This window comes from Terrapene carolina, unplaced genomic scaffold (genome assembly GCF_002925995.2).
Source record: "Terrapene carolina triunguis isolate 2854851 unplaced genomic scaffold, T_m_triunguis-2.0 Scaffold33392, whole genome shotgun sequence".
Classification (NCBI taxonomy): Eukaryota; Metazoa; Chordata; order Testudines; family Emydidae; genus Terrapene; species Terrapene triunguis.
In genome coordinates, this window is record NW_020697743.1 from 3,386,979 (window position 1) to 3,413,185 (window position 26,207).

Sequence of the window (26,207 nt, forward strand, 5' to 3'; positions counted from 1 at the left end):
TAACAGCAGGTTCACACTGACCAGTTGCTCACCTACCGGGGAGAAAGGGTGTTAGGAAAAAACATTTCTTAAGATGGCTTCCCAAGTACACTCTATTAGCTGATCTTTTATAACTAACTTCTACAAAACACATAGGTCATAAGGACCCCTACTGCATCATCACTTTTCTAACTTTCAATAAACTTTTAATATCAGAGGCGTCTAGACTCAAGGTTTTCCAACCACCAAGGTTTTCAGTCTCAGCTATTTACTTGTCTGTCCCCTCCACCCATTCTGATTTGCAGAAACTGCGAGCTAGGTATGACCTTGCTTCTAAAAGCCTGTCTCCAAATTAACCCTTAACAGTGTGGTGGTCTGTTTCATTAATTCAGGGTGTCTGAGTGCACATAATATGGTCGCAATTAGCTTGATCACATTCTGGGGCAGACACACCCCTCAAATCCAGGGCAAGGGTGTGACAGACCTTTACATTTCAAGCCTACGCTGACAGGCAGTGGAGGCTCCATGGGCTTCGTGGTGAGAGAGGCATGGAGCCTAATGTAACAGTTATATTATCAAGGGGACCCCCCCCCCCAAATCCCCCAGATTTGTATGGGATGATGAGCCAATCTGTCACTGACGGGGTTGAGGAAAAAATATTTCCCATTGGTAGATCATTCCCTAGCCCCACCCTTGCACCTTCCTCTGAAGCATCTGGCACTGATCACTCGTGGAGACAGGATGCTGTATTAGTTGGATCATGACTGTGATCCACACTGGCAATTGCTGTTTTCCTAGACTTCAGGCTCCATACAGGGCCATTTATGACTTCTTTTTTTTTTTTTTGTAAAAGTATTTAGAGCCCCAGTGGAAACGCTTTGCTGCTTGAATTCAATGGACTCAGATTATTGAAATGGTTCTTTCTAAAGTCAATAGACACTGAACCTGATATGCATACCTAGGAAATATTGTGTCATATAATGTCTTCATTTTTACCACATGGCCAAGCTAACTGTACGTCTTCACTTTTCAAAAAAGCAAAATCAAATATGCATTCAAGCGACACTATTACGTGTTGATTGTGCTTTTTTCACTAAAGGACTGTGAGTGGATATTTTGGAATACTGTAATAATCTAACATGTACACATTTGTTCTAACACCTCTTTGCCTCTTCCAGCATACCAAGCTACCACAGAACTGCCGTCCACTACTTGTGTTTGTGAATCCCAAAAGTGGAGGTTTGAAAGGCCGAGATCTACTCTACAGTTTTAGAAAACTGCTAAATCCTCATCAGGTCTTTGAACTCACTAATGGAGGTCCACTGCCTGGGTAAACCTTTTATCACAATAGCTCTTTAGTGAATGGAATAGTATCACTAAAATAGTAATTTACCGATACTTGTTAGATCTCTTGCTCTGTCACACACACACACACACAAAATAGCTAAAGTTTCCTCCAACTCATTTTATTTACCCCTGTATTGCACGTGTGAGAATTACACTGCAGGGCCTCTCTTAGAAATTGTGGTCCTTATTTTAAAAACAAATGGAAAATGTTCACATTTCACAAAGAGGAGAGGACAGAATTGTTTCTGATGTGTCTAGCACAGTAGGGTCCAGATCCTGATGGGAGCATGTGCACATCACCACAATGCAAATAACTACTGGTGGTTAACACAATTGATGGAGAAGGAAGGGAGGAAAGAGAGGGCTTTGAGCAACACGGCTGCCAAGTCGTAATTTTTGCCACTATTTCCAACCATTCTTAACGTCAGGTAATAGAAGGGTGTAATAAGTGTCTCTATTTCTACTCTTGGAATTTGCCTACAGTTGCAGAAATTTAAGAGGACCTGATTATTCAGAAATGGTAATGCCATTTCTAAGACGTGAGAAGAAATGTGATGGGAAAAACAAAAGCAATGTGTTACTGGTTTTTTAAAAACACAGTTTAGTTACCAGTAATAGTATTGCCTGCTTATTGTAATGGAAAAACGTGTTTTTTAAATCCTACTACGTTATTGTTTATTTTTGTACTACTTAAATTGACTCCAGTGCCTTGAAATAAAACTCTCAAAAGGTTAACTTTATTATTTTACATTCATCCAGTACAAGTGGGGTCAACAGTCCATAACGAAGAAGCAGTAAAAAATAAGCAATACAGGTCTTCTCACTTTGTCAGGACCATGGTTCGTTTAGGCTGGTTCCTACAGCATGACTGTCAGTGTTATGCCCATAGAACCTATTGTTGGCTGCAGTATTTCTCTGTTACTATGGGCAAGACACTTCACCTCTCTGAGCCTCAGTTTTCCACCTGTAAAATGGGAAGAACGATAAACTCCATTGTAAAGTGCCTTGATTGGTAGGGCTGAAAGTGTTGTACGAATGGGATCCTATTTAGAATCTCAGTTTTTACAAATCCAGAGTAGTACAGAAACACCCCCTTCTGGGTTTTTTTCAGTCCCAGCAGTATATGCTAGCGGACAAGGAAATGCACACTGTTTAATAACCAAATACTGCATTCAATGTGAATGACAATGGTGTTGTAAACTTCCATTTAAAACCAGATAGAAATCCCAAGTGACAAACAGAATTACAGATGTGTAAATGAAAACACAAACACATTTTAAAAATGTAGACCTTTTTGTGTCTCTGTCTTGTTAATTCCCTGTGGGAGAGAACTCAACTACCATCTTTGGCTATGGGGAAACATCGTGAGAAATGTAACTTCAAGTTTGTTAGGCAGAAAACTCCTCTGATAGTTCTAAGTTTTATTGTCCATTTTATCAGCTTTTCTTAATCGAAACTCTAAAACGAGGGAAGGAAAAAGCAATAGTGACTAAGAACTCAATTGTGTTACTTTAAAGAGAATATTATGGGAGGCCTAATTAATTTTCTGCATCACAGTGTAATATTATTTCTTATGCTTTTGTTTTTAAATGAAGATTTCATACATTCTCTCAAGTTCCCTATTTCCGAGTGCTGGTGTGCGGTGGTGACGGCACAGTTGGTTGGGTCCTTGGTGCGCTGGAGGAAATCAGACACATGCTCGTCTGTTCAGAGCCCTCTGTAGCCATCTTACCTTTAGGAACAGGTGAGAAATAACAGTATGGAACGGGGTTGATTTGAGGAATGTTAATGGGAAGCTATTAAGCATGCTCAAAAATTAGTAGTTTTTCTTTTCGTGTTGATTTTTCTCATCACATGGCATCCGTGACTGGCTTTGTAGCCTGAATGGCATTTTGTTTTAGTTTCTTATGTTACATTGAAGCAATCGGCGTGCATCCAGGAGGGAAACAATGAAGACCATTTCATCATTATTCTTTGATTCTTCCATCCTGCCCTCAAAAGGCTGCAGCAATCCTCTGTTCAGAACCCATCAGTGATGCTTACGGCATTGGCCAAAGCAGCGGTTCTCAGCCCGCAGTCCGCTTCCGGCCCAATCAGCACACAGCTACGGCCCATATGACATCCTCAGGGCCATACAGGCAGTGTATATATTGTGTGGATGCAGCCCACATAACACACAGAGAGCTACATATGCTGCCCACAATGGTAAATAGGTTGAGAACCACTCGGCCAAAGGGTCACCAGAGAGCCACACAAATGGAAGTGGTATGAACCTAGGAGTGTGGAAGTCCAGATAAACCAGATGTTCTCATTAATTTGTATTCAGGTTTCCAGAAACACACGGGCTGCTGCCTAAGGGCCTGACCAGAGGCAGCAGCACTCCAGTTGCTTTGCAATCCCAGTGCAATAGTGGGATCTATTCTCTCTCTAACCGGCTCCTCTTTACTCTGTCTAGCCGCTAGTGGTGAGTGTCAGCCACTCTCTCCTTCTCTTGCTCGCTCCTCCTCTTGCTTCACCTAGGTTAGGGCTCTGTTTTCCTCCCTTCCCATATGCTACAGCCCTCCCTCCAGTAAGTGACCAGTCCCACTCCCTCTTACCCCAGTGACTGCCTAGTTCTCCAGTCCTCCCGCTGTGACAGGGTCGGGCCAGATGGCTACAGGAGAGTGATAGAAGGCAGATAGATTAGCCCCAGATTAAGCAGGTCCCTTTTCCCTGGATAAGGTAACGGGCGGTTCCAGAACAATCAGGAACTTGCTGGAACCAATTAAGGCAGGCAGGCTAATTAGGACCCCTGGAGCCAATTAAGAAGCTGCTAGAATCAATTAAGACAGGCAGGCTAATCAGGGCACCTGCTTTAAAAAGGACCTCACTTCAGTCAGTGAGGGGCGTGCAAGGAGCTGAGAGGGGGTGCTGCTGGAGGACTGAGGAGTACAAACGCTATCTGGCATCAGGAGGAAGGTCCTGTGGTGAGGATACAGAAGGTGTTGGGAGGAGGCCATGGGGAAGTAGCCCAGGGAGTTGTAGTTGTCACACAGGTGTTACACGAAACACTGTAGACAGTTGTGATCCACAGGGCCCTGGGCTGGAACCCGGAGTAGAGGGTGGGCCCGGGTTTCCCCCTCCCCCCATTGGATACAAGAGGAGTTGACCTGGACTGTGGGTCCCACCAGAGGGGAAGGTCCCTGGCCTGTCCCCCGACCCACTAGGTGGGTCTACAGAGACTGTGGGGATTGTTCTTCCTTTCCCCCACGCTGGCCAGTGAGCTGAGTGAATGGCAGGTTTGAGCCACTAGCAAAAGTGGCCAAACTGAGGGCTGCCATGAACCTCTGAGGCGAGCAAATCCGCCAATGAGCGCAGGACCCACCAAGGCAGAGGAGGAACTTTGTCACACCGCCCTTATGATTACTGTAGAATTACATCTAAGAAAAGGCCAGAGTGTTTCTCCCCTCCTGTAGAATACACCTGAGAGTTATTCCACATTGATTTAGAGGCTGTCTCACTGACTGAATACGGTTATAGGCAAGATTCTTCGATAGTAAAATTAGACATGAAAACTTTTGTACATCCTTAACGAATTGAAATCTGATTAATTTGATAGAGAATCTGTGATGCCGGAAATGTATTGAGACTAATTAGTTTTTAACGAATTCTCTTGATCACTGTCAGAAGCATTGGTTGGGGGAAAATTCATTAGCATTCATGTAAACTTAAAATGAGAAATTAGGAATCTGAATTGAGAAAAGCAGAATAAACTAATCTTCCCATAGCACTCAGACAACTTATCAGATGCAAGTGATTAACTCTTATTTTCCCCACACTCATTCTGTGGTTTATCAGCTCAGCATGAGTTCACAGGCTTATTAAGAAAAAAAGGAACAAAACTGAGGATCTTCAACCTATTGCATGCAGAAAATAATTAACAACTGAAACGTGGATTAACGGACAGCATGAGGAACTAAAAGGCAGATCTGGTCTCTCTTCACCCATCGGGGGGGGGGGAATATTTATCATATAAAGTGACGTGTCCTCTTCACTACCCAACAACTTACTTTTCTTCCTCCGTGTCCTTTATGAATTCACTTTATTTTGTCAAGTTGTTTTATGCCAGTGCCTTGCCAACATGGTCGCTTATTCCGAGTTTGTATCCACATGCAGTCATAAGGAACAATGGTTTCATGTCATGTATTCATAGTATACAGCCAGTATCTCATGGTAATGTATTTATCTAGATGCAGAAAACCTTTCATGAAATGCGTGTGCTTAACTGTGCTAACTGGGAACGAAATTCACAAATAGGCGAATCGTGCGTGACAGTATGCTAAATGCCTTGGCCAAGATTCTGCCTGTGACCAGGACGTAGAACATTCTAATGAATTTACTTCACTGTGGGGTGGCAACATATTGCTTACAGATAAGGCATGGCTGTCAACAGCATTAGCTCTTCTGTTTCAGGCAGAGCCTGGCTACCTAGTGTAGCCAACACTTTCTCCATTGTGCAACGGCCAACCGACTGGGTACTTCAGCCTGCTTGCAGCTTGAGGACAGAAACAGACATGAGCTTTGCTGGCAGCTGGGGAGTTCCCCAACTCCACCATTTTCCTTTGCCTTCCTAGTGCCAGGTGCAGGGCTCAACCCCCCCTTCCTGCTACCGAGGTTTTCTTAGAAGAATCCCCCCTTTTCGTTTCAAACTTCTGACTGACAGTTGCACATCTAAATGCCAGTCATGGTCCATGGCTGCATTTGCCTTTTGGGGAATTTTTCTCCTCAGCTCGGTCTCTTATGAAGTGCTGCAGCGTTTGGTGACCCTGCAGCGGGACAGGGAGAAGGTGTGAGCTGAGAAAGCCAAAGGAGAGGCCTGCGCATCCTCCCTCACTCGCCTTATTGCGTGTCCTATTGGGGAACGTGGCTCTGTCTGTAGACAAACTGGAGTTGTCCCTCTGAGCCCCGTCTGCGTGAGGCCACCTTGGCCGCCTCCTCTAGAGATACCCTTCAGTTTTTACCTAGACTAATGGGTTACCATAATTTTCATGTAATCATATACTATGTCATGCCACTGGCCTTTGTGATGTCCCAGGCTTACCCCCACCTCTGCCCTGCAGGGCTAATGTCAAGCCACGGGACTCTGAGATGCCCTCACCGTAACCAGCTATGCCAGTCCCAGCATTATCCTGTTCTCTGGACATCAAATCTTTGGTCACTGTGTTAGATGCTTAGGCATATCAGTTCCCAGCTCTTAGTACTTCAGTGTGAGAATATTTTCAGAAATACAAGGGATAAGGTAGTAATGGAGTCATCAAAACTTATTTATATTCTGGCCCCAGTCTGGTCTGCAAATTGAAGCCATCTCTGAAATTCAGCAGGAGAGAGTACCACTTTGCCAGGGGCCGTACTAAAAGGAATGCCCATATGCTATTATGGAGGTAAGGTTCTCAACTTCCTCAGAGCCAGCTTTTGTTTGAAGTTAGACCCCAAAATTGGTGCCAGGCTCTTTCAGTTTGTAAGCAAATGGCTGCTCTCGGCTTTGTTGCTCTTTGAGGCTTTGCAAGAATCCGCAGGCATACTATTGTCCCATGGAAATGGCTGGACCCATTCGGAACAATGCAACCCATGTAGCGAGAACTTGAGTGGTGTTCCCACTCCTTTTTCTGTCCTCAAAGAAGGGGAGAAAAACAGAGCCGGGTTCTGTCTGAACATCTGACCAAGTTCCTAAAGGAGCCAAAGTTCAAAATGGAGGTTCTCAAGTTCACTCAGACAACCATATACAGATTGTCTTCCATCGACCCATTTACCACCCCACAAACTATTCCCTTGTTATGCACAAGGGTTCCACCTGTTTCAGCTCCAATCAATGCCATTCAGTCAGACCCACGCTCTGAGTCTTTCCCATGGTACTATTAATAACAACTTCAGGGAAGGATGGAGTTCATGCCTATCCTTTCCTAGACAGCTTGCTGATCAGGGCTCTGCATAGAGAGAAGGCATAAACCACACACAGCATTTCCATTTCTAGAGCATCTTGGATTCACGATAGGCATGACACCAGGGAAATCAATCATAGGTTTGGAGGCGAGGCTGGATACCATTAGGTACAAGTCTCATCTGGGAAGAATGTTGGCAGAAGATGAAGATGGCCATAAAGGAAAAGAACAAGTGATGCTTCCAAAAAATAAAAATAAAAGTCCAATCTCTTCAGGAGCCAATTGAGAATGCTGGTGTCATGCAGAGACGTGCTTCAGTGGGCCTGAGTTCATGTAATTGTTATCCAGCTACTCTTTTAACCCCTCCGCATCTCTCCTTATCGCTGTGATTGGCAGATGTCAAGGTCCTATGGCCTGTTCTTCCATTCCTTCAACAAGTGAATGCAGAGAATCAGATTGTTTGAAGGAATCCCTCATGAGTGAACCAGGCAGTGCCACCCTATTGGTAGACTTTAACCGAAGATAATGGGAGATACATGCAGTTCTGTGCTTTAAAAAGCCCATTGTAGGGGATCTGGAGACACCAGCATGCTAGAAAATAATAGGGTAATTTATCTGAGTTTACTTTAAAATTCCCTTTCTTCAGTTTATAAGGACCATGGCCCCGGCCCATTGTGGAAACAAAGTGGACATCCAGAATACAGATGGAAATTGATATCTAAAGCTTTGGGATTATTTTATCTGGGGAAATTATTCTCATGCACTTCAGTAGGAGAAACTTTTCCTTTTCAAAATATTATCATCCCGACTTCTGATGTAGGAAAATAAGATGGCATTGACATTGGTGTGGAAGTTGTCTCAAGCAGTAGAAACTGCAGAGGGAGGTGTATGCTCCTCTTTCAGTGGAGGACTGGCCTGCTTCTGCTCACAAGCAGTCTGAAATTTAACAGTTCGGTGCACCCTTGATGACAGATCTCCCGACCTTATTACTGTGAGAGGAAATTTTCAGGTGATGATGTATAAATATTCCTATTTTGTGTGTGTCTCTTACATAAAGCAGTACATGATCTATTTAATAATTTTTACTTACAGAACAGCAAAGACAACATTTACTTACAGGCTTTTCATGTACGCTAAAGTTACATTTTCAGTTCAGTTTTACTGCTGGGAAGTTGTGATCACTGTCTGACTAGTACCCTTGTGGTTGGAGCTATTACAAGGTATTTATCTTTCACACTGTCAGTTGGTTGATTAAACAAGTTAACAGTTTGCTTTTTCCTTGTCCAGGTAACGATTTAGGGAGGGTGCTTCGCTGGGGAGCTGGCTATAGTGGGGAAGATCCCTACTCTATTCTGATATCTATAGATGAAGCTGATGATGTACTTATGGATCGCTGGACCATCCTTTTAGATGCTCAGGAGGCTGTTGAAAGTGCAGAGAATGGTATTTTGGAACCTGATCCTCCAAAGGTATGTCACCGTTTTGTTTTCTAAAAGCTATTGGTTTATTCCAGGATGAATGAGATTATAGTGTACCATAGCTGCTTGCGATTTGTCTTTTATTTCAACACACCTTTGGGTGTTACTGTAATAATTCTATATGACTTAGCCCTGGTCTACACTGGGTGGGGGGGGATCAATCTAAGATATGCAACTTCAGCGACGAGACTAGCGTAGCTGAAGTCGGCGCATCTTAGATCGACTTACCTCGCGTCCTCACGGTGCAGGGTCGACTGCCGCCGCTCCCCCGTCAACTCCGCTTCGCCTCTTGGCAGTGGTGGAGTTCCGGAGTCGTCTACACTAGACACGATAAATCGATCCCCGATAGATCAATTACTAACTGCAAATCTGGCGGGTAGTGAAGTTCTGCCCTTAGCTCAGTCACTAAACCCGTGTGTGCAGAAAGGTAAACCTGACGTGCTTCTTTGAGTACAGTTCTAAAACGCTTGAAGTCGGAGATTAGTTACACAATATATTCTTTATGGACACTTAAGATATTAATTATTTCTCGGGCACAAAGCATGTTTGACTGATTAACAGTAGTCGTGTCTGCTTTCTGAGGTTGAGAAGGAATCGGTTCCCAGCTCAGGCGAGAATAGGTTCTGCTGAGAGGACGATAAAAGCTACATTTCAGATCCCTATAATGGAACTGGAATCCTTACACTTTGTTAAACAATCCAGAAAGTTGGTTGTTAAAGTTCTGCTAGACATCACTGAGGTTTGGTTCGGTAAAACTTTAATTGAACAATCTACTGTATCTCTTTCCCTGTTTGCGTACGGTGTCTTTTAAGTGAAAATCTTGCTTGACAGGCTCTCGTGACATCAGATCTCTTTGTTTGGGACAGGGAGAATGTCGTTTGCAGATGTAACCCTGGGATTTGTTGTTTAAAGTCTGGTTCTGTTTTAAGACAAAACAAGGCACAAGATAAAGGAGAAAAAGAGAAGAATAGCAGACGATTACAAAAAAAATGGAGCTTCTGTCTTTGCAGTTCAGTTGCTGGAACATCCCAGGCTCAGTACATGGCTTGTGACTTTATTAGCCACTCAGGGATCTGCCTCATTTTTAAGCAGAATCAGGCGGTGAAGTCATTGTGGTTCGCTTACCACTCGTTCATAACAGTGCGTTGCAAGGGTAGATTTGTCCTGGCTGTCTCAATTGTCTAAAGATGGAAGGCAGAGAGAGAGAGAGAATGTGTATGTGCCAGGAGGAAAAATGCTGTGGTTGAAACTGACACGCTGGGGAGGATTTAATAATAGAAACATTAGGTTCGCACCACAGGAGTTGCTCAGGACACAGATGTGAAAATGTTGGTGTTCTCTGGTTCCATCTTCTGGTCTGGTGTGTTTAGATTATCTTTCCGGATAAAGAAACGAAGGCTGCATGATGTGATGGTAAATCCACAGGTGATACTGTTTAATGCTTCCTTCCACGCACAGACAAGTTGCCAAGTTCTCCCCTATAGTGACACCATGAAGGGAAATATGAAAAAAACGAATGTCTTTGGAAATTGGTTTAATCTGGGACAACGAAAACTACAATTTGTCAGTCATCGTCATATGGTTATTAAATGGTAGCACTTGGTGAAGCGAAGATTGTTTAGGTACTGTAACTCTGCAGTTCGATGCTTTACCATATTTGGATTTCTTTTAAATATAACCTTATTAATTGCAAATGTCCTGGGTTTGGAATGCTTGGTTTAGGGATAATTACAATATCCTTGCAGTGTTTTTCACCTAGAAGTTACTGATAAATACTCTCATATCTTCATTTTAATGTTGTGTTTTGTACTGGGGCTATCTGTGAGAGAAAATGTACTCCTAAATTGCTTTGTGTGCAGTGACTTCAAAAATCTACAAATGTCCATTTCACTGAAAATTTTCAATACCAATACGGGACCCTCTGCTGCGTACATTTGAGTCTCAATGGTATACCATAGTATACTGCTATTTTTGTTTTGTTTTTCAGATTGTACAAATGAACAACTATTGTGGCCTTGGAATTGATGCAGAATTGAGCTTGGGCTTTCACCATGCTAGAGAAGAAGAACCAGGCAAATTTAATAGCAGGTAATCTCAGGAAAAACCTTTGTGGACTGAATGTTCATAGTATCACATATGCAGGGTCTGTATATGATATAACAACTCTACAGGCATTCACAAATAGTGCTGTGTGATATAGTGCACACACCCCACATGCCAGGAAAGAGTTAATGGCCTGCCTTTTTGGGCAGGTGAAACAGCCCTGCCTGAAGCAAGTTTGAGGCTTTGAGGGAAGTGCTAAAAAGGGAGAGCCCAGCTCGGGTGGACCCTGGCAGGAGGCAGAGCAGATCTGCAGCTTTCACTGCAGGAGAGCAGGCTGCCTGGGGCCAGGAACCAAGACAGACTGTGGAAAGCTAGGCCTGGCAGGAGCCGGTTGCCTTCTTTGGCTGCCAGCAACTGACTTAGGCTTGCATGAGCCCTGGCGAGTTTGGAAGTGTGCACTTTCCTGGGATTTTTGCCGCCTCAAGCAAAAAAAAATTTGGCTGCCCCCCCCCCCCTTTTTTTGTGGCCCCCTGCCCCTGGTCTTGCCCCAACTCCACCCCTTCCAAACCCCTTCCCCAAATCCCCAGCCCCGTCTCCTCCCCGGGGCGTGCCGCATTCCCCACCCCCATTGCTTCCTGCGGGCCCCCTCCCCCCCTCGTGACCTCCTGCCCTAGCTCACCTCTGCTCCGCCTGCTCCCCCGGGTGCACCGCCGCTCCGCTTCTCCCCCCTCCCTCTCAGACGAGGGAGAGGGGAGAAGCGGAGCAGCAGCACGTTCAGGGGAGCAGGCAGAGCGGAGGTGAGCTAGGGAAGGGGGCGCAGGAAGTAACGGGGGGTAGAAGAACCGCTCCCCGCTCCGGCTCACCTCCACTCCACCACCGCCGCCTCCCCTGAGCGCTCCCCCCCCCTTGGCTTCTCCTCCCTTCCTCCTTCCCAGCCTTGCTGCGCAAAACAGCCTGGGAGAAGCGGAGCAGCGGCACGGTCAGGGGAGCAGGCAGAGCTGAGATGAGCTAGGGTGGGGGGGCGCAGGAAGTAACGGGGGGTACAGGAACCACTCTCCGCTCCAGCTCACCTCTGCTCCACCACCGCCACCTTCCCTGAGCGCCCCGTCGCTCGGCTTCTCCTCCCTCCCAGCCTTGCTGTGCGAAACAGCTGTTTTGCACCTGGCAAGCCTGAGAGGGAGGGGGGAGAAGCGGCAGCGACGCGCTCAGGGGAGCAGGTGGAGGTGTAGTGGAGGCGAGCTGGGGCGGCGGGGGCACTTTTTCCCCATGCCCCGGAGTCGGTGCCTATGATGGCCGGCGCCAGAATGCCGCCACTAGAAATGTGCCTCCCCAAGCACCTGCTTGTTTTGCTGGTGCCTGGAGCCGGCCCTGGACACTGCCGAGCCCCAGCAGGGACAGAAGAGTTTACATTTCTTTGTTTGTTCTGGATTTGGGGAGCCCCAGAAGGGGTGGACCTTGTCAGAGGGCTAAGTCACCTCAACTGGGAATGCGCCAGAGGCAGGGGGATCAGCTGGAGACCCGGAGGACGGAGGCAGAACCACTGCCCCACCCCCATAAGGGGGCATGCAGGGAGGGTACTCGGTCACATGGTGCTTCCAAAAATGGAAAACAAAACATCAGGTTACAGTCATAGCCATGTGACGAGTGTTAGTCTGCCAGATTTTTACAGTAAATAGCACACTAGAGGCAATCAGAAGTTCAATGTTTGGGAAGCACTTGGTCATGGTTTCGAAATTTACTTCTTTTCCAATAACTTTGATATTAAAATCGCTGATCTAGGATATATGGCAGCTGGTGGCATTTGTACAAGTATGTACAGTGGTATAAAGCAGGGAAAAATTCACATTACAAATACTCAGTGTCCAGAATTTTCTTTGTACAACTTCGTACTGGAGTGTGTGTGTGTATTTATGAGCTCCCATGGATGTATTTATTTATTACAATTTATTACAATGGATTTATTTATTTAATACAATCTGTTTGATCATAAACACCAAAAACAAACAAACCCCCCACAAAACCCTCCTCTAAGAGCACCAAGAAAAAGAAATAGCCTCTGTATGTAATTAGTGAATTCAACAATTCTTCAACATCACTTTCAGTAAGCGCAATCCACCACTGTTTTATATCCATCTTTGATTGTGCTTGAAAGAGCCTTTGATTTGTCTTTATGATACCAGCACAAACAGTCATCATCATGGATTAAGTAAACCCTAATTATTTATATTCAGAAATACTGCAACCAATTATCAATATTATAAAACATTATACAGTTCTCTCCCCATTACAGTTTGATATCAGTATGCTCAAGCAGTATATTTTTCTCAAGAGTTAGGATAATGGAAATCTACTGTTCGTGCTCATATACATTACAAAGTACATGGGGAAAATAGCACTTCACACTGTGTGTACTGCGTAAGAGTAATACATTCAAGAACTATATTACTTACACACAAAAAAATTAAATCTTCTCCAACCCTCTGGATTGAGAACAGAAAATAACAGGTATTGACTATAAAGTGTAACTATAACAGTGCACAGAGAAAATAATTTTAGCCTTATGTGTGTAATTAATACAATGTAAAGTTACACAGACACATGTATTTAGATAGTTCATACAAAACCAACTACATTAAAAGAACAGCAAGATCGTAAAGTGAAGTACTCAAAAGTCAGGAAATGATGCAACCTTAACTTCTTTCTTTGTACCTAAGCAGCACGATACTAGACGACAGTATTTTTTCCACGGGCTCCCTGTCTCAATGAGTGCAGAAATAAAATATATGGAGATATACCTATTTCATAGAGCTGGAAGGGACCCCAAAAGGTCATCAAGTCCAGCCCCCTGCTTTCACTAGCAGGACCAAGTACTGATTTTTTCCCCAGATCCCTAAGTGGCCCCCTCAAGGATTGAACTCACCACCCTGGGTTTAGCAGGCCAATGCTCAAACCACTGAGCTATGAGAAGATGAACAGTACTCTGTGGAGGAAGGCAGTGGTTCAGTTTGTCTGACATGAGTTATTGTGTATGTGTTTGAAGATGATGTTCAGTATATCAGTGGGGGATGAGGGGGCCTCAAGGGTAGAGAAGAAAGGGAAATTCCTCCTAATTGATGATACAAGGCAAATGTGAATTGTTATAATCTTAAATAAAATTCACATGTTGTATATACCATGCCGTACTTACCGCTTGGTTAAATTTGTTGCTGAATGTTACTTCTCATTACAGTTAATTGATAAATGTAGGTATACCAATCCAACTTTTTAAAATGAAACCTTAAATCAGTCAAAAAACCCACTACATGCATATACTCTGCAGAGATATATTCTGGTGAGGATTTTGCACTATTTTGTATTCAGAAACAAAATATCTATGATGCTCGTATCTGGAGTTTAAAATATGTGTACAACTTCCCAGGGCATTTTAACTTCAGCAGTGCGTGTTCAATACAGAGCCATATGATAAAGTAAATCTGGGCCAAACTATCAGATGAGAAAGCTCTAGTTTGAAAATCCAAGATGCTTTTAGCTACTATTGAATAAGTGTGTGATCCCACAACAGACAGCAATTCAGGAAAGCATCTCTATTCAGGACAGCACTAAGTGCATGCCTAAAATTAAACGTGGGTTTATGCACTGGCCTGAATCAAGGCATTAGACTTGAAAATACTCTGAAGCACATGTGTGTCTATGGAGTGTCTTTCTGCCAGGCTTTCTCTTCTATTGTCCTTCCTAATACAATGCTGCATTCTGTATGGAATTTGGGTCTTGGTCTTACTTCCCAGGCCAGGTAAAATATAGTGCTTGGTTTTGGAGGTAGGGTTAAAGTAGCTTCTCACAGAATTTCAAAGCTTTTTTTGTCCCTCACACGCATTATGAGTATAGTGACTTACACTTTAGGTTATTTTGAAAGGTCAAACTCATAAGTAAAGGAGCAACCCTGGTGTCTTACATGTCATATATTTCTCTTTGATGTTTAATGATAGATATTTTTGGTCAAATTCGGTGTGGCTACTTGTACAGATGGTCTTGACTGTTGTACTTAAGTTTGCTTGCTGACATGCAGTAATACATTTTGAACATCTTTATTTTATTTATTTTTTTGGAAAATCATGCTTGTTTTTGCGTGGCATGGAGTATTGCAGTAACTTTCTAGTGACATAATTAGTCAGCAGAGTTTATAGTGTAAGGAGTATAATCATAATGACATTCTAAATAGCTTTTGTGTATCTTGAGGCCGTGTTTTTCCTCCTCATATAGCCAAAAGCACATAGCAGTTCATATGCAATGTTCTAAGGAAAGACAGGAATAGGCTTCAAGTGTTTTTGCTGTAGGCATACTGAATTAACATTTGGAGCAGCTGCTAATGTCTCATTTATTAATTTGCTTTAGATGAAATGTAGCCACATGTACATTTACAATTCCGTCTCTTCTGGTGATTTTTATCATGCTGCACCAAATTACAAATGTCTAGTAATGGGTGACACTATAGGGGCTTCTAGTGTCATGTGTTTAAGAGTTGTACATGAGAGGAGAAAGGACAAATTCCCAAACAGAATGAGATTTGTGTGTAAACAGAATGAGATTGGCCGCTTCTTTGGAGATCTGTTTGGAAAACTGATTTTCCATCTCACAAAAATCTTTTATTTGTCCCCAGAAATGTCAAATTTGTTTGCAAAACAAACTTTTGAAGAAAAAAATCATCTCATGTCAACTGAAATGTCATTTAGATTTCGGGTTTTTTTTATGTTAATTGGTTTTTATGCAAAATAAATTTCAAAATGAAAAGTCCTTTTGAGATGAAAAATTGAAACTTTTCATTCCAAAAATGTCCTGTTTTGACATCTTCGAAAATTTGGTTGAAATAGATACGTTTCAATGAAAAATTTGGATTTTGTTGAAATGGCATTTTCTGACGGAAAACTGAGTTGTGATCTTCTCCACTCAGCAGAAGTACTTGATTGTTGCTGCCTTTCAGAAATAAATAGATTTGTCACCAATCACCTTAAGATTGTTGTTAATGGGTATATGACTCATCAAGGAGATGATAAAGCCAAAATTAATTTGTTTTATACGCCTGCCCGTAGGCGCAGCTGCCCATGCTAATTGTAATTGTTTGTTTAGTACGTGTAATGCACTCCCCAGGGAGCTGTGAACCATAAACCACTGTGTTACCTCACCAAGGGAGAACTTTGCCCTGGCTTAAACTATGACACACCAGTTTTGGTAGCCTCACCAGTCAACCACCTGAGACTCTGCCAGTCTTAACCTTGCCTTTCAGGTAACGTCCGGTGCTCCCGAGGTCCCCAGAGACGTCTCTGCAGTGTCCAGTCCCTCTCACTGGCAAACACAGAATTTATTAAGTCTGCTGTCTCCAAAGAGACAGAGTGTACACCAGCCTGTTGGCTCCCTGAGGATATGCTCTTTACCTTTATACACAGCACGGAGATGGTTTTATAGTAAAAACAAGTTTATTAATAATGAACATAGATTTAAGTGGCACTAAGCAAGAGAAAAAGAGACCGGTATGGGTACAAGTAAAACAAAAGTGAAAACACGCTTTCTAGTGTCTACAACTTAACAGTTCACAGTCCTGGTCTCAGGCAATTTCTCACCTACAATCAGTTCCCAGAGTCTTCGACCCACACTGTTGAAGGATCCACCTTTCACAGATTCCAAGAGTTCTGGCCTCTTTTGTTCCTTAAGTGATGGATACATAAGGGGTTCTCTCCCCTTCTTTTTATAGTCTAGTAAACGTTTGAAATGTGGGTCCCCAGATAAAGTTCTTCTCCCCTGCTGTGTTTTTCTTCCTGGTCACTTCCCAGCCCCCCTGTTGATTTATATGTCAATGTAACTTTCATTGTCTCGGGCATCTCCGTGCTCAGTTTACTTTGGAGACACAGGCAAACCAACGTTCCTTTGTCTAGGGCAAACTTGTTTGTCAAGTCTGCCCCCAAAACATATTTTAGTAAAGTATTCCCAGCACGCGCACACAACTCTTTACATGCCATCTGTACATACATCACGCAGTGATAGTATTGACCCACGGGTTACCAGTTTTTACATGATACTTAGCAAGACACGGTGTTTGGCTAAATATTCTGACCAGGGTGTGCCCTTTAACAGTTGGCATAAAGGGGCTTTGGGGTCACAGACTCATTACGACAGTCACCATGGTAACAAGCTAAGGACTTAAATGTGTGGGGAAGGTTATCAACTACTTCATTATTGATTGAGCTTCCCTGTTCATGAACTGTAAGTCCCTGCACCTGGTCTGTCACCTTGGACCATTTTTTTAAAAAGTAGTGTTTGTGGCCACCCCCACGTCAAGCTGCAGTTGTTCTGTTTACTGATCCTGAGGTACAGTGCTGTGCACGCTGCTCAAATGTGGTCGCTCTGCTCCTGCCTGTATCTGGGAGGCAAAACTGACATTCTGGTCCTCTCTCTAGAGAACTGAAATATGTGAGGAGGAGTATTAAGGCGGTGGCATAACAGCCCTGGTGCTCCCTGGTGAGGGGACTTTTGGCAGGCCCCTGTGGAATTCTGCTGTAGAATCCAGCTTTCACTTTAAAATACAATGTTTCTAGCCCTCCTCCTTGTGACGAGAACCTGGAAAATGTGAACCGATGCATGAGGTCTTCCTGAGTCTGCAGGAAGCACGACATAAGTCACAGGTGTTACCTGCCTAGCTCACCAGGGCCTTGCTGGACACAGCTATTCCATGGCATTTTTTCCTAGAAAGACTTTAGGGGCAGGGATTTACCCACTGAGGCAGCCAGATGCCTCAGGTTTTATTTTCTGTGTACGAGTCCCATGGAGTGTGCCTATGGGGGTGCCTAAAGTTCACCTCTCCTAGCTAAGGTATTAAAACACAACTTTGCCCTGTCTACCTTAGGGTACTTTATAACATGTTACTTACTGCATTTACCAAGCCACCTTTAAGACTTGTCTAGACTAGCGAAAAGCATTTTCTCTGTGATATTTGCATGGCATGGTAAATCTGTTAAACCTTCCTAAATAAATAAATAGTTAGCTAATGTGTGGGGGACATGGGCGGGGGGGGAGGGGTTACATGTTTTAATTAAGTGCTATTTAAAATATGTTAGCACACCTTACCCAGCTAACATTTTTAAAGGTGCTAAATGCTGTCTGCCTGAGGAGCTGATGTAATCCCTGCTAATGTAGTGTGGTTCTTTGAACCTATTTAGTGATTAGAGTACCACAGGGGTTTGGTCACTATTACTTGTCCACTATTACTGTCTGCAACAGGGGTCGGCAACCTTTCAGAAGTGGTGTGACGAGTCTAACATTTATTCACTCTAATTTAAGGTTTCACGTGCCAGTAATACATTTTAACGTTTTTAGAAGGTCTCTTTCTATAAGTCTATAAGATATAACTAAACGATTGTTGTATGTAAAGTAAATAAGGTTTTTAAAATGTTTAAGAAGCTTCATTTAACATTAAATTAAAATGCAGATCCCCCCAGACCGGTGGCCAGGACCCGGGCAGTGTGAGTGCCACTGAAAATCAGCTCGCGTGCTGCCTTCGACACGTGTGCCATAGGTTGCCTACCCCTGGTCTGCAGGCTAGTGGATCTGATCTTTTAGCTCACACAGTAGAGATTCGTGCTTTTAGATCTAGAGATGCCAGCTTCTCTCCCTGCAGATGACTTATCCATAGGTGTCATTTTACTAACCTGATTTTAAACAGCACTTAATGAAAATGTATTAGCTAAAATAACATTTAAAAATATTGTAAACAAGGGGTTAACCTTTTCCTCCGTTTTCTTCTCTGTAAAATTGGAACACTTGCAAGTAGCTACATCACAGAATGGCTGAGGGTTATCAGTATAATAAGTATTTAGAAATTTTTCTCACTACAGCTTGGGCAGTTTATATTTTCAAATGACTTATTTAGCTCTCTGTTTATTCAGACTCTGGATGGGTTATGGGCACAGTGCCCATTTTAATTATTCTGTGTTTTCACACTCCATTTTCAAAGTAGTAGATTTTGATTAAAATAAAATTATTTTCAAGCAGAAAGCCTTCTGAAAGGCAGTTCTGAATCTTTACTTGTATATATTTCCATGTGTTCTATGCCTAATGCCTAAGTTGTCTTTCTCTCTATTCATTAAAGTGGATATGAAGTAACAGTTTATCACCTGAAATAGCTCGATTTGTTGATTAAAACTAGAAGGCTTAAGTGTGATTTTAGCTAAAGGAAACTTTAAATGAACGTGTTCCAAAATTAGAAGAAAAGTGTTAGCTTAAATGAGCATAATTCAAACAGTGCCACAATATAGTGTCAAACCTTGCAGTGACAGAATGCTATTCTGTTCATAGGTTTCACAACAAAGGAGTCTATGTAAAAGTTGGACTGCAGAGGATAAATCACACCAGAAACCTTCACAAAGAGATAAAACTTCAAGTGGACCAGCATGAAGTTGAGTTACCAAGTATCGAGGGACTCATTTTCATTAATATCCCCAGGTAAAAATGTGAGAAATGAGTCTGTGTCTGTACACACCAAACACCCTGTTGTACTCACCAAAATCTCTGTGGTCAATAGGACTAGATGGAAGGGGTGTTCTTTACTTTTTTTGGCGGGGATTTTCAGAAGTGCTTAAAGGAGCTAGCTGCTCAACTGTTATGAGATTTGGACAGAACTCGCTTCAGTTCTTCTGAAAGTCCTGGCCTGAGTTCATAGAAACTAACCCTCGTTTTTCTAGTGTAATGAGAACCGCTTTGCTATCTCTGCTCTCCTTTCATATTTCATTATTTCTTATTTCATTTATTTCTAGTAACTTTTACCCACTCCCCGTACATTGCATGCAGGCTTTCTTTTTGTTTCCACAAATGTATAATAGTTACTGAAAGGGCTGCCATAGTATTTAACCGTAGCAACTATCTTAAAAGGCGCTATTAATTAGGGTTCTCCGTTAAGAGAAATTAACCAGCTGTACCTTTTGTTCTAATTTAGGGCATGGCTTCAAGAATTACAGATTTTTTCTCTTTTTAAATCTATTTTTTTTTTTATTCCTAAGAAAACTAGAAAAGGGGAAAAAATCATATCCAGTGTTGAGCAGTAGCTGTGCATTGGAGAGGCAAACATACTAATCTTACTGGAAATGCAAGTATTTTCTAGGAAGTAAAATTATATTAATTTCCCACTGGCAGGATTTCAGTGGAATGATTTGAAGTGCTTAATTCTACAAAGCTATTTGATGCCTAAATGTAATAATTTGATACAGCAGTTTCTCAGTATTTAGCTTCCCTCCAATATATCGTGTCTTCCGAAAGAAAAAATGTATTAATATTACCAAGAACTGTGGTAATCTTCTGAGTAGTAATCATAAAAGTTAAGGCTTCACAGATTTAACCTGTGGTTTCCAGCAACCCAAAATAGTATGAAACTGTTTCCCTCTTATCTACTTTTCCCCAACTGAAAACCTGCTTAGGCCTCCCTCACTGCTTCCACCTCCTCCCTCCCCCACCCCCGAGCAGTGTTATCAAGAGGTTACCAAATTTTAGGAAGGCAAATACCGTGTTTTGTAAAGTGGAAAAGGAGAAATACATAACCCCACTCAAGGAGAATCTGTGGAAGAGCAGAATGGCTTCCTAAATTGTTAACAGATCAGATATTTTGATGCTGCTCGAGTATTGTCAGATGCCAACATACTCTCAGCGGCCATGTTTGTGTGCTCTGCTCCAGTTGGGGGTCTGGAGCTGATCTCTGGGGATCTGACCACGATAATCGATTTGAGAAACCAAGAATCGATGATGGCTTACTGGAAGTCGTGGGGGTGACCGGTGTTGTGCACATGGTAAGTCAGTGCTGTGCCCGCTTTTTGTTTGTTTGGGGGTACTGAGCAAGTGAGAACAGCCACTACTCACTTAACCCGTGGTAAACATCTCTGTGAATTTGCCCCACGGTAACTATTTTGCTCACAACACCTTCAAAAAATAGTTTTAGGTTGTAAAATGAAGCACTCAAAAGTCAGAATACAAATTCCAAGAATCTTAAGAATACAAAATATATTAGTCAAGTTAGGCTATAAAAGTAGTTGGCTGTCATGCTGTGGGGCATTGGCTGTGACGGCAGTTGGAGAGTGGGTTTAGACAGCTTTTGAAGCCTGCTCTGGAAATCCTTGTTCAGGTGCCCAAATTCAGCAATATTATAGAAGGAAGCTGGAGCTGGATGGTAAAAAGTTTTAGAGGCATTGAGGGGTCTGCTGTACCACTTGTTCAAGTAAATGGAAATGCTCCCAGTGATTTCAGAGGGCTTTGAATCAAGCCCTGAAAGACGTCCATATAAAGAATGGGACTGTTTAATTTAGAGAGATGTTAGCTGCACAAAACAATGAGAGGTATAGATTAGGTCAATCGGGTGCTTTTGTTTACCCTCTTTCAAAATAGAAGTGGATGGTGAATGAAATTTCAAAGGCTGATAACTTAAAAAAAAAATGAAATTAGAATGGGTAGAGATGGCTTCAATTTTGCTTCCTGGGTTGCTTTATTAGGCTGTGGATAATTGGTACTGCACCTATTGTTCCAGCTTAACAATTTGAAACTCATTTATTGGAGGTTTGCTTTTACATCCCTTTCTTCCAAACTTGTTACGTGTATGTAATGTGGTGGAAGCCACTTGTAATCTTATTCCACATTGTTCATAAGCTTCTCAATAAAATTATAAGGCAAAAAATGATAAAAGGAATTACTAACATAATGCATTAAATAACCTGCGGCATTTATTACCTTAAGATAGCAAAATCCTATGATGTCAGAGCACTTAGCAGGATGAAAAACTAGACTTTATTTGAATTTATGATAATATGTTTTTGATTCTGTATAAGATTTTTAAAATTTGTTATTTTTAAAGTAATTTAAAATCTCAATATTTTCTACGGGTCTTTTAGGTGTCTTTTGTAACAAAATACAAATATTTGTGAACAAATCCTGATAAATGTTGTATGCCGAGGATAACAATTACTTGGACTCCTTTATAAATCTAGACCCCAATCCTACAAACAAGTTTGCAGCAGCAGGGAGCCCCTTTGAGTTCAGTGGAGCTCAGCCGAAGTTGAGGTCTGTTGGCTTGGAGCCACTTTCCGGATCAGGGCCTTACTGCGGCATGGGGTTAACACGGGTGTTACTTTTTAAAATGTCAGGTCATCATTTTGGAATCTTCTAGGGGGTAGAAAGCTCAGACAGGAAAAGGCCAGGATGTACTCCAGCGCTGCAAAAGTCTTAAGCAACGGCATGATCTGCACCTGTCCTTGCTTTTCTAAGGCTTATCTGCACCAATACATACTAGAGAGTTTTAGAAAATAATGGCAGTTCTGATATTCTGATAGGGCCAAGTACAGAGCGGTCTGCGATCAGGGATCCGCATAGCCCAAGGAGCTTACTTCCGTGTGACGCTTCTGAAACCAACGCCCGTTCAAGTAGACGGGGAGCCCTGGATCCAGCCGCCAGGCCAGATGATCATTTCGGTTGCAGGACCGAAGGTAAGCTTGCCTCGTCCGTTTGCTTTTTTGCATTAGAAAAATGTAAATGGTTGTCGTTAAATTTTTCTCCTGTTTGGTTTTGTTCCGTAGTCTAAGTCGTGCCATTTGTTTGACTCGTCTCCTGCTATTTGTCTGGCTCCTCATCCTCCTAGCGCATTTCATTTTTAAGGTGCTAATCAGCATAATGTGAGCACTGTTGGGTGAATATACACTACGGAATCTACACCATGAAATTCAAAGACGTTCACATACATTAGTTAAAGGGCCTGTCTTCACCAGCAAAACTACAGTATCGAGGGATCATGTTTAAGAAAACAGCCCCCTGGGGGTTTTGTAATGTGGCTTAGCCTCGCATGAGACCGCAGTGAGCCATGTTCTAATTACGTTGTTTGCGTTGCAGAAGACCAGGGTTATTCAGACAATCCAGGAACATGGTGCATGAGGGACAGTGCACTCCCTGTCCAGGGGTCAAGGAATCCACTAGCAAGAAAGTGGAGAAATGAGACGTATGAGCAATGGGAGGGGAAGCAGAGGAGGGGTTGGAGGGATTGAGAGTAAAGTTTCTCCCATCCAAGGAGTTAAAGTTTCTGCTGACAATGAAGCAGCCAAATGATTCTTTTGCACTGTCAGTGCATTTGATGACTCCCACACAAACAAGTTCCTTGAATGACCCCTTTAAGAACGACTGCAGAAATCTGTTGCTACAGAAAGAGTTCCAGAAATCTCATCGAATGCCAAGCTTTTGTCGTGAGAAAAAAAGAGGAGTTTGCAGAATGTGCCTCTATTATTTGAAAAGTATTTGTGGCTATGCGGAGCTCTTCTTCAGGTTAAAAAAGAGCTCTGCATAGCTCGAAAGCATCTCTCTCTCTCACCAACAGGAGTTGCTCCAATAAAAGATATTACCTCACCCGCCTTGTCTCTTTCAAAGTATTAACCTTTTTGTAAAGAGGGCCAGTGTATAAAAACTTTTCCCTTCTTGCACGAGAGCGAGAGAGAGACACATTTTGCAATTTGGAGTCACTGTACCGAAACCGCTCTTAAATGCGCAAAGTAAGCAAACCAGAAATTAGGCTTTTCTTGACTCTGCTAGTCATCTTGGGTGATATAATTATAAGAGGTTAAAAAAGGACAAGTGAGAGTTAAGTTAATAGTATCTCTATTAACTTGCTTTTCTGTTGCAGCATTAATGTATATTTTATTCATTACTAAGCATAGCTTTCTTAAATTTGCTTGAGTAAAGAGATGTTTTGTTGCTCTCGTTAACCGTCTCTACAAATGTTTTCTTTAAGGTCCACATGTTGAAAAAATCCAAACAGAAGCAGAAAAAAACTGGAAGCTTGAAAGAGACAAGAACAGATAATGTATCAATCACCGAAGTGGGACATTGAATTGAGCGGACCTTTACAGAACAAAGGCAGCCCAGCTACTGTAGATGAAAGGAGCCTGCCCTGTACCGCTTTGTGCAGGGGTTTGGTAAAGAAGGGTTCCGAATGAGCCTGCCCTTTAGTCCATTGTAGTAGTACTGTGTTCTGCTTGGTTTGTTAAATGATTGTGCCTCATTAGGTGGCTGACGCACACCTACTCATATACCACTAATTTCATTCGAAATGTTTGCCTTTGGTAGCCTTCCCTAAACCATTGCCCAGTTTTTGGTTTGTACCAGTAGATAACACAGCTCTACCCTATGGAGCTCTTCACACTTGGTTTTGCAGCGTTTTCATTTTGTTAAGAAATTTCTACCCTTTTTGTTACATAATCTTCCATAGACAAATCATCGCAAGGTTCTGTTAAACTAACCCTGAACAACAGTCTTCCAACAAACAGAACTGTAGTAGTTGCATCTCTTTGCTGTTGTGCTGTGACCTTCTTGGACAAGGCCAAACACCACAATTTGAGGCGTCGCTGTTTGAGACCATGTTACTCGAGATGAATAACCGTAATGATAATGATCCCAACGTGAAGAGCGCTGTGTACAGAGGAGAAAAACGGCGCTGAAACACTCAAGTCAAAATGGCTAAGACAGTATCGTTTCAAGGTGGTTTACTTGGACAAAGTGGATGGGGACAAAAATATGTTTTAAACAGTTATGAAATGGTCTAGCCTCTTCCAGTCATCAAACACATCAAACAGTTCAGAAGCTATCTCTTGAGTAAATGGAGGCAAAGTTTACCTCAGTAATATATGTAGACAACAAACTTCTTGGGCTCTTATTTTTCTCCCCTGCTGGGTGTTCTACCTTTGGTGACTCCATACTCCTCCACAAGTCCTCATCTGTCTTGTTTCAAATTAATTTTCTAAAAAAAAAGCCCTATGTGTAAATGTATTTTGACTATGACTTTCCATACAAGCTCCAGAGAGTAGAAGAATGGGTACTAATTCTGGCAAAAAGCTGCTGAAAACGACTATTTCATTGACTATCAGTTCACTAAGGCTGCCTCTCTACAAGGGGTGCGATTCCCCGCCTACGCTAGCTCGATGAAAGCTAGCGTGAGTATACGTAGTAGTGGAGGCGTGTCTAAACTTTACCCCGTACAAACCAGCCTGAAATCGGCGGGCACATGCTCGGCACAGCTAAGCTACGTCTCTGCTGCCTGTGCTGCCATGGTTACACTACTATTTGTATCTGCACTGGCTCTCATTGAGCTACCGTGAGATGTGTACGCGAGCAGCGGATTCACGCCCCTGGCTTGGAGTGTAGACATAGCCCACGCTATGTGAACGTAGAGGCAGGCTAACATTAAATGGAACTACACAATAGTTTAATTCCTTGAGTTTTTTCTGAGGCATAGTGTGTGTTCAGTAAGACTGTATGTCTGGCAACATATATGTCGTGTGCTGTAGAAAATGCTGTGGCTTCAGATGACCGAGTATTTAGCAATAAAGTAACGAACGGCCAAACAGCATTCCCGCAACTGTTTAGCCACGGTTCTTTCTTGCAGGCTGCCAATGTAGCGTAGTATTTGGGGCATGGAGAAGGGGTGTAGGCCCAGATTCTCAACGCTATTTAGGCACCTAACTTGCATTGATTTCATTGGAAGAGGAGCCTGAATACATTTGAGGATCTGGGCCATAGTGATTGTACTGTAATGTAGCTGGACCAGTGTATGTTGTAAGCCCAGGCTAGGGCATGACCATCCTCCCAGAAAGGTGATCTGACTGCTTGTCCACCTGCCGCAGAATGATGGGTCAGGGTGTTTGAGAATGCTGCCCAGCCCCGGGGCTAATGTGCTGAAGGTCTGGTAGAACACTACATCTGTTGTCCACAGCCATTCCCGCATGGGCCTTTCTAAACACCCCTTCTCTTTGCATCCCTCTCAGCTCACCATGGTTCTCTGGTGATCTAAGTCAGGTGGAAATGAATGGGCTCAAACAGCAGTGTGAAAAGATGTAGAACCATTGTGGTGGAAGGAATTTGTACAGTCCTACCCCACCCAGGGAAAGGGGACTAAGATCTTTCAGTGTTGTGTCTGGTAAGTCTTGACCAATGGAACTGCTCCCAGCTATGTCCTCATGAACCTAAGTCCTATTAGCAGGTGACTAGGCGCACTTACCCTCGGCTGTAGAAAGAACTGATGAAATACATGACAGCCACCTCTGCTCGGGGGGCAGCAAATCAGAGAAAAACGGTGACTGCATTGGTAGCGTGCTCAATCACTCAAGCAGAGGCTCTGAAAAGACTCTTAACGTCACTGCTTGTGGAATGGCCCGTCGAAGCCAGGTCCCACGTGAGGGCCACCTCCAGGATGGCATTCTGTCGACCGTAAAACGTGAAAAAGCCCAGCCTTTGTTTAGCAAGCAATTGATGCTGGTGTTCTTGCCAGCCATCCTCTTTTCACGGTCTCCTCAGCAAGTGGTTGCAAGTCAACGCCTGACGCGGTTGTTTTCTACCAGTGTTATAGACACTTTCTAGTCATGCTTCGGACGTAGCTAAGGCA

The 26,207-nt window shown here is 42.9% G+C and overlaps 1 protein-coding gene across 1 annotated transcript in view; it reads left to right on the forward strand.

Annotated features, from left to right (window-relative positions):
* Nucleotides 1-23,933, forward strand: part of LOC113409453 (diacylglycerol kinase theta-like) — a 92,867-nt gene extending 68,934 nt beyond the window's left edge. The window contains exons 16-23 of the mRNA XM_026663376.1: nucleotides 1,158-1,309; nucleotides 2,922-3,070; nucleotides 8,532-8,713; nucleotides 10,710-10,810; nucleotides 19,109-19,255; nucleotides 20,478-20,589; nucleotides 22,120-22,272; nucleotides 23,562-23,933. Of these exons, the coding sequence (XP_026519161.1) occupies nucleotides 1,158-1,309; nucleotides 2,922-3,070; nucleotides 8,532-8,713; nucleotides 10,710-10,810; nucleotides 19,109-19,255; nucleotides 20,478-20,589; nucleotides 22,120-22,272; nucleotides 23,562-23,660 (1,095 nt within the window). The 3' untranslated portion in view covers nucleotides 23,661-23,933. The remainder of the gene's footprint in view (nucleotides 1-1,157; nucleotides 1,310-2,921; nucleotides 3,071-8,531; nucleotides 8,714-10,709; nucleotides 10,811-19,108; nucleotides 19,256-20,477; nucleotides 20,590-22,119; nucleotides 22,273-23,561) is intronic.
* The last annotated feature ends 2,274 nt before the right edge of the window (nucleotides 23,934-26,207 follow it).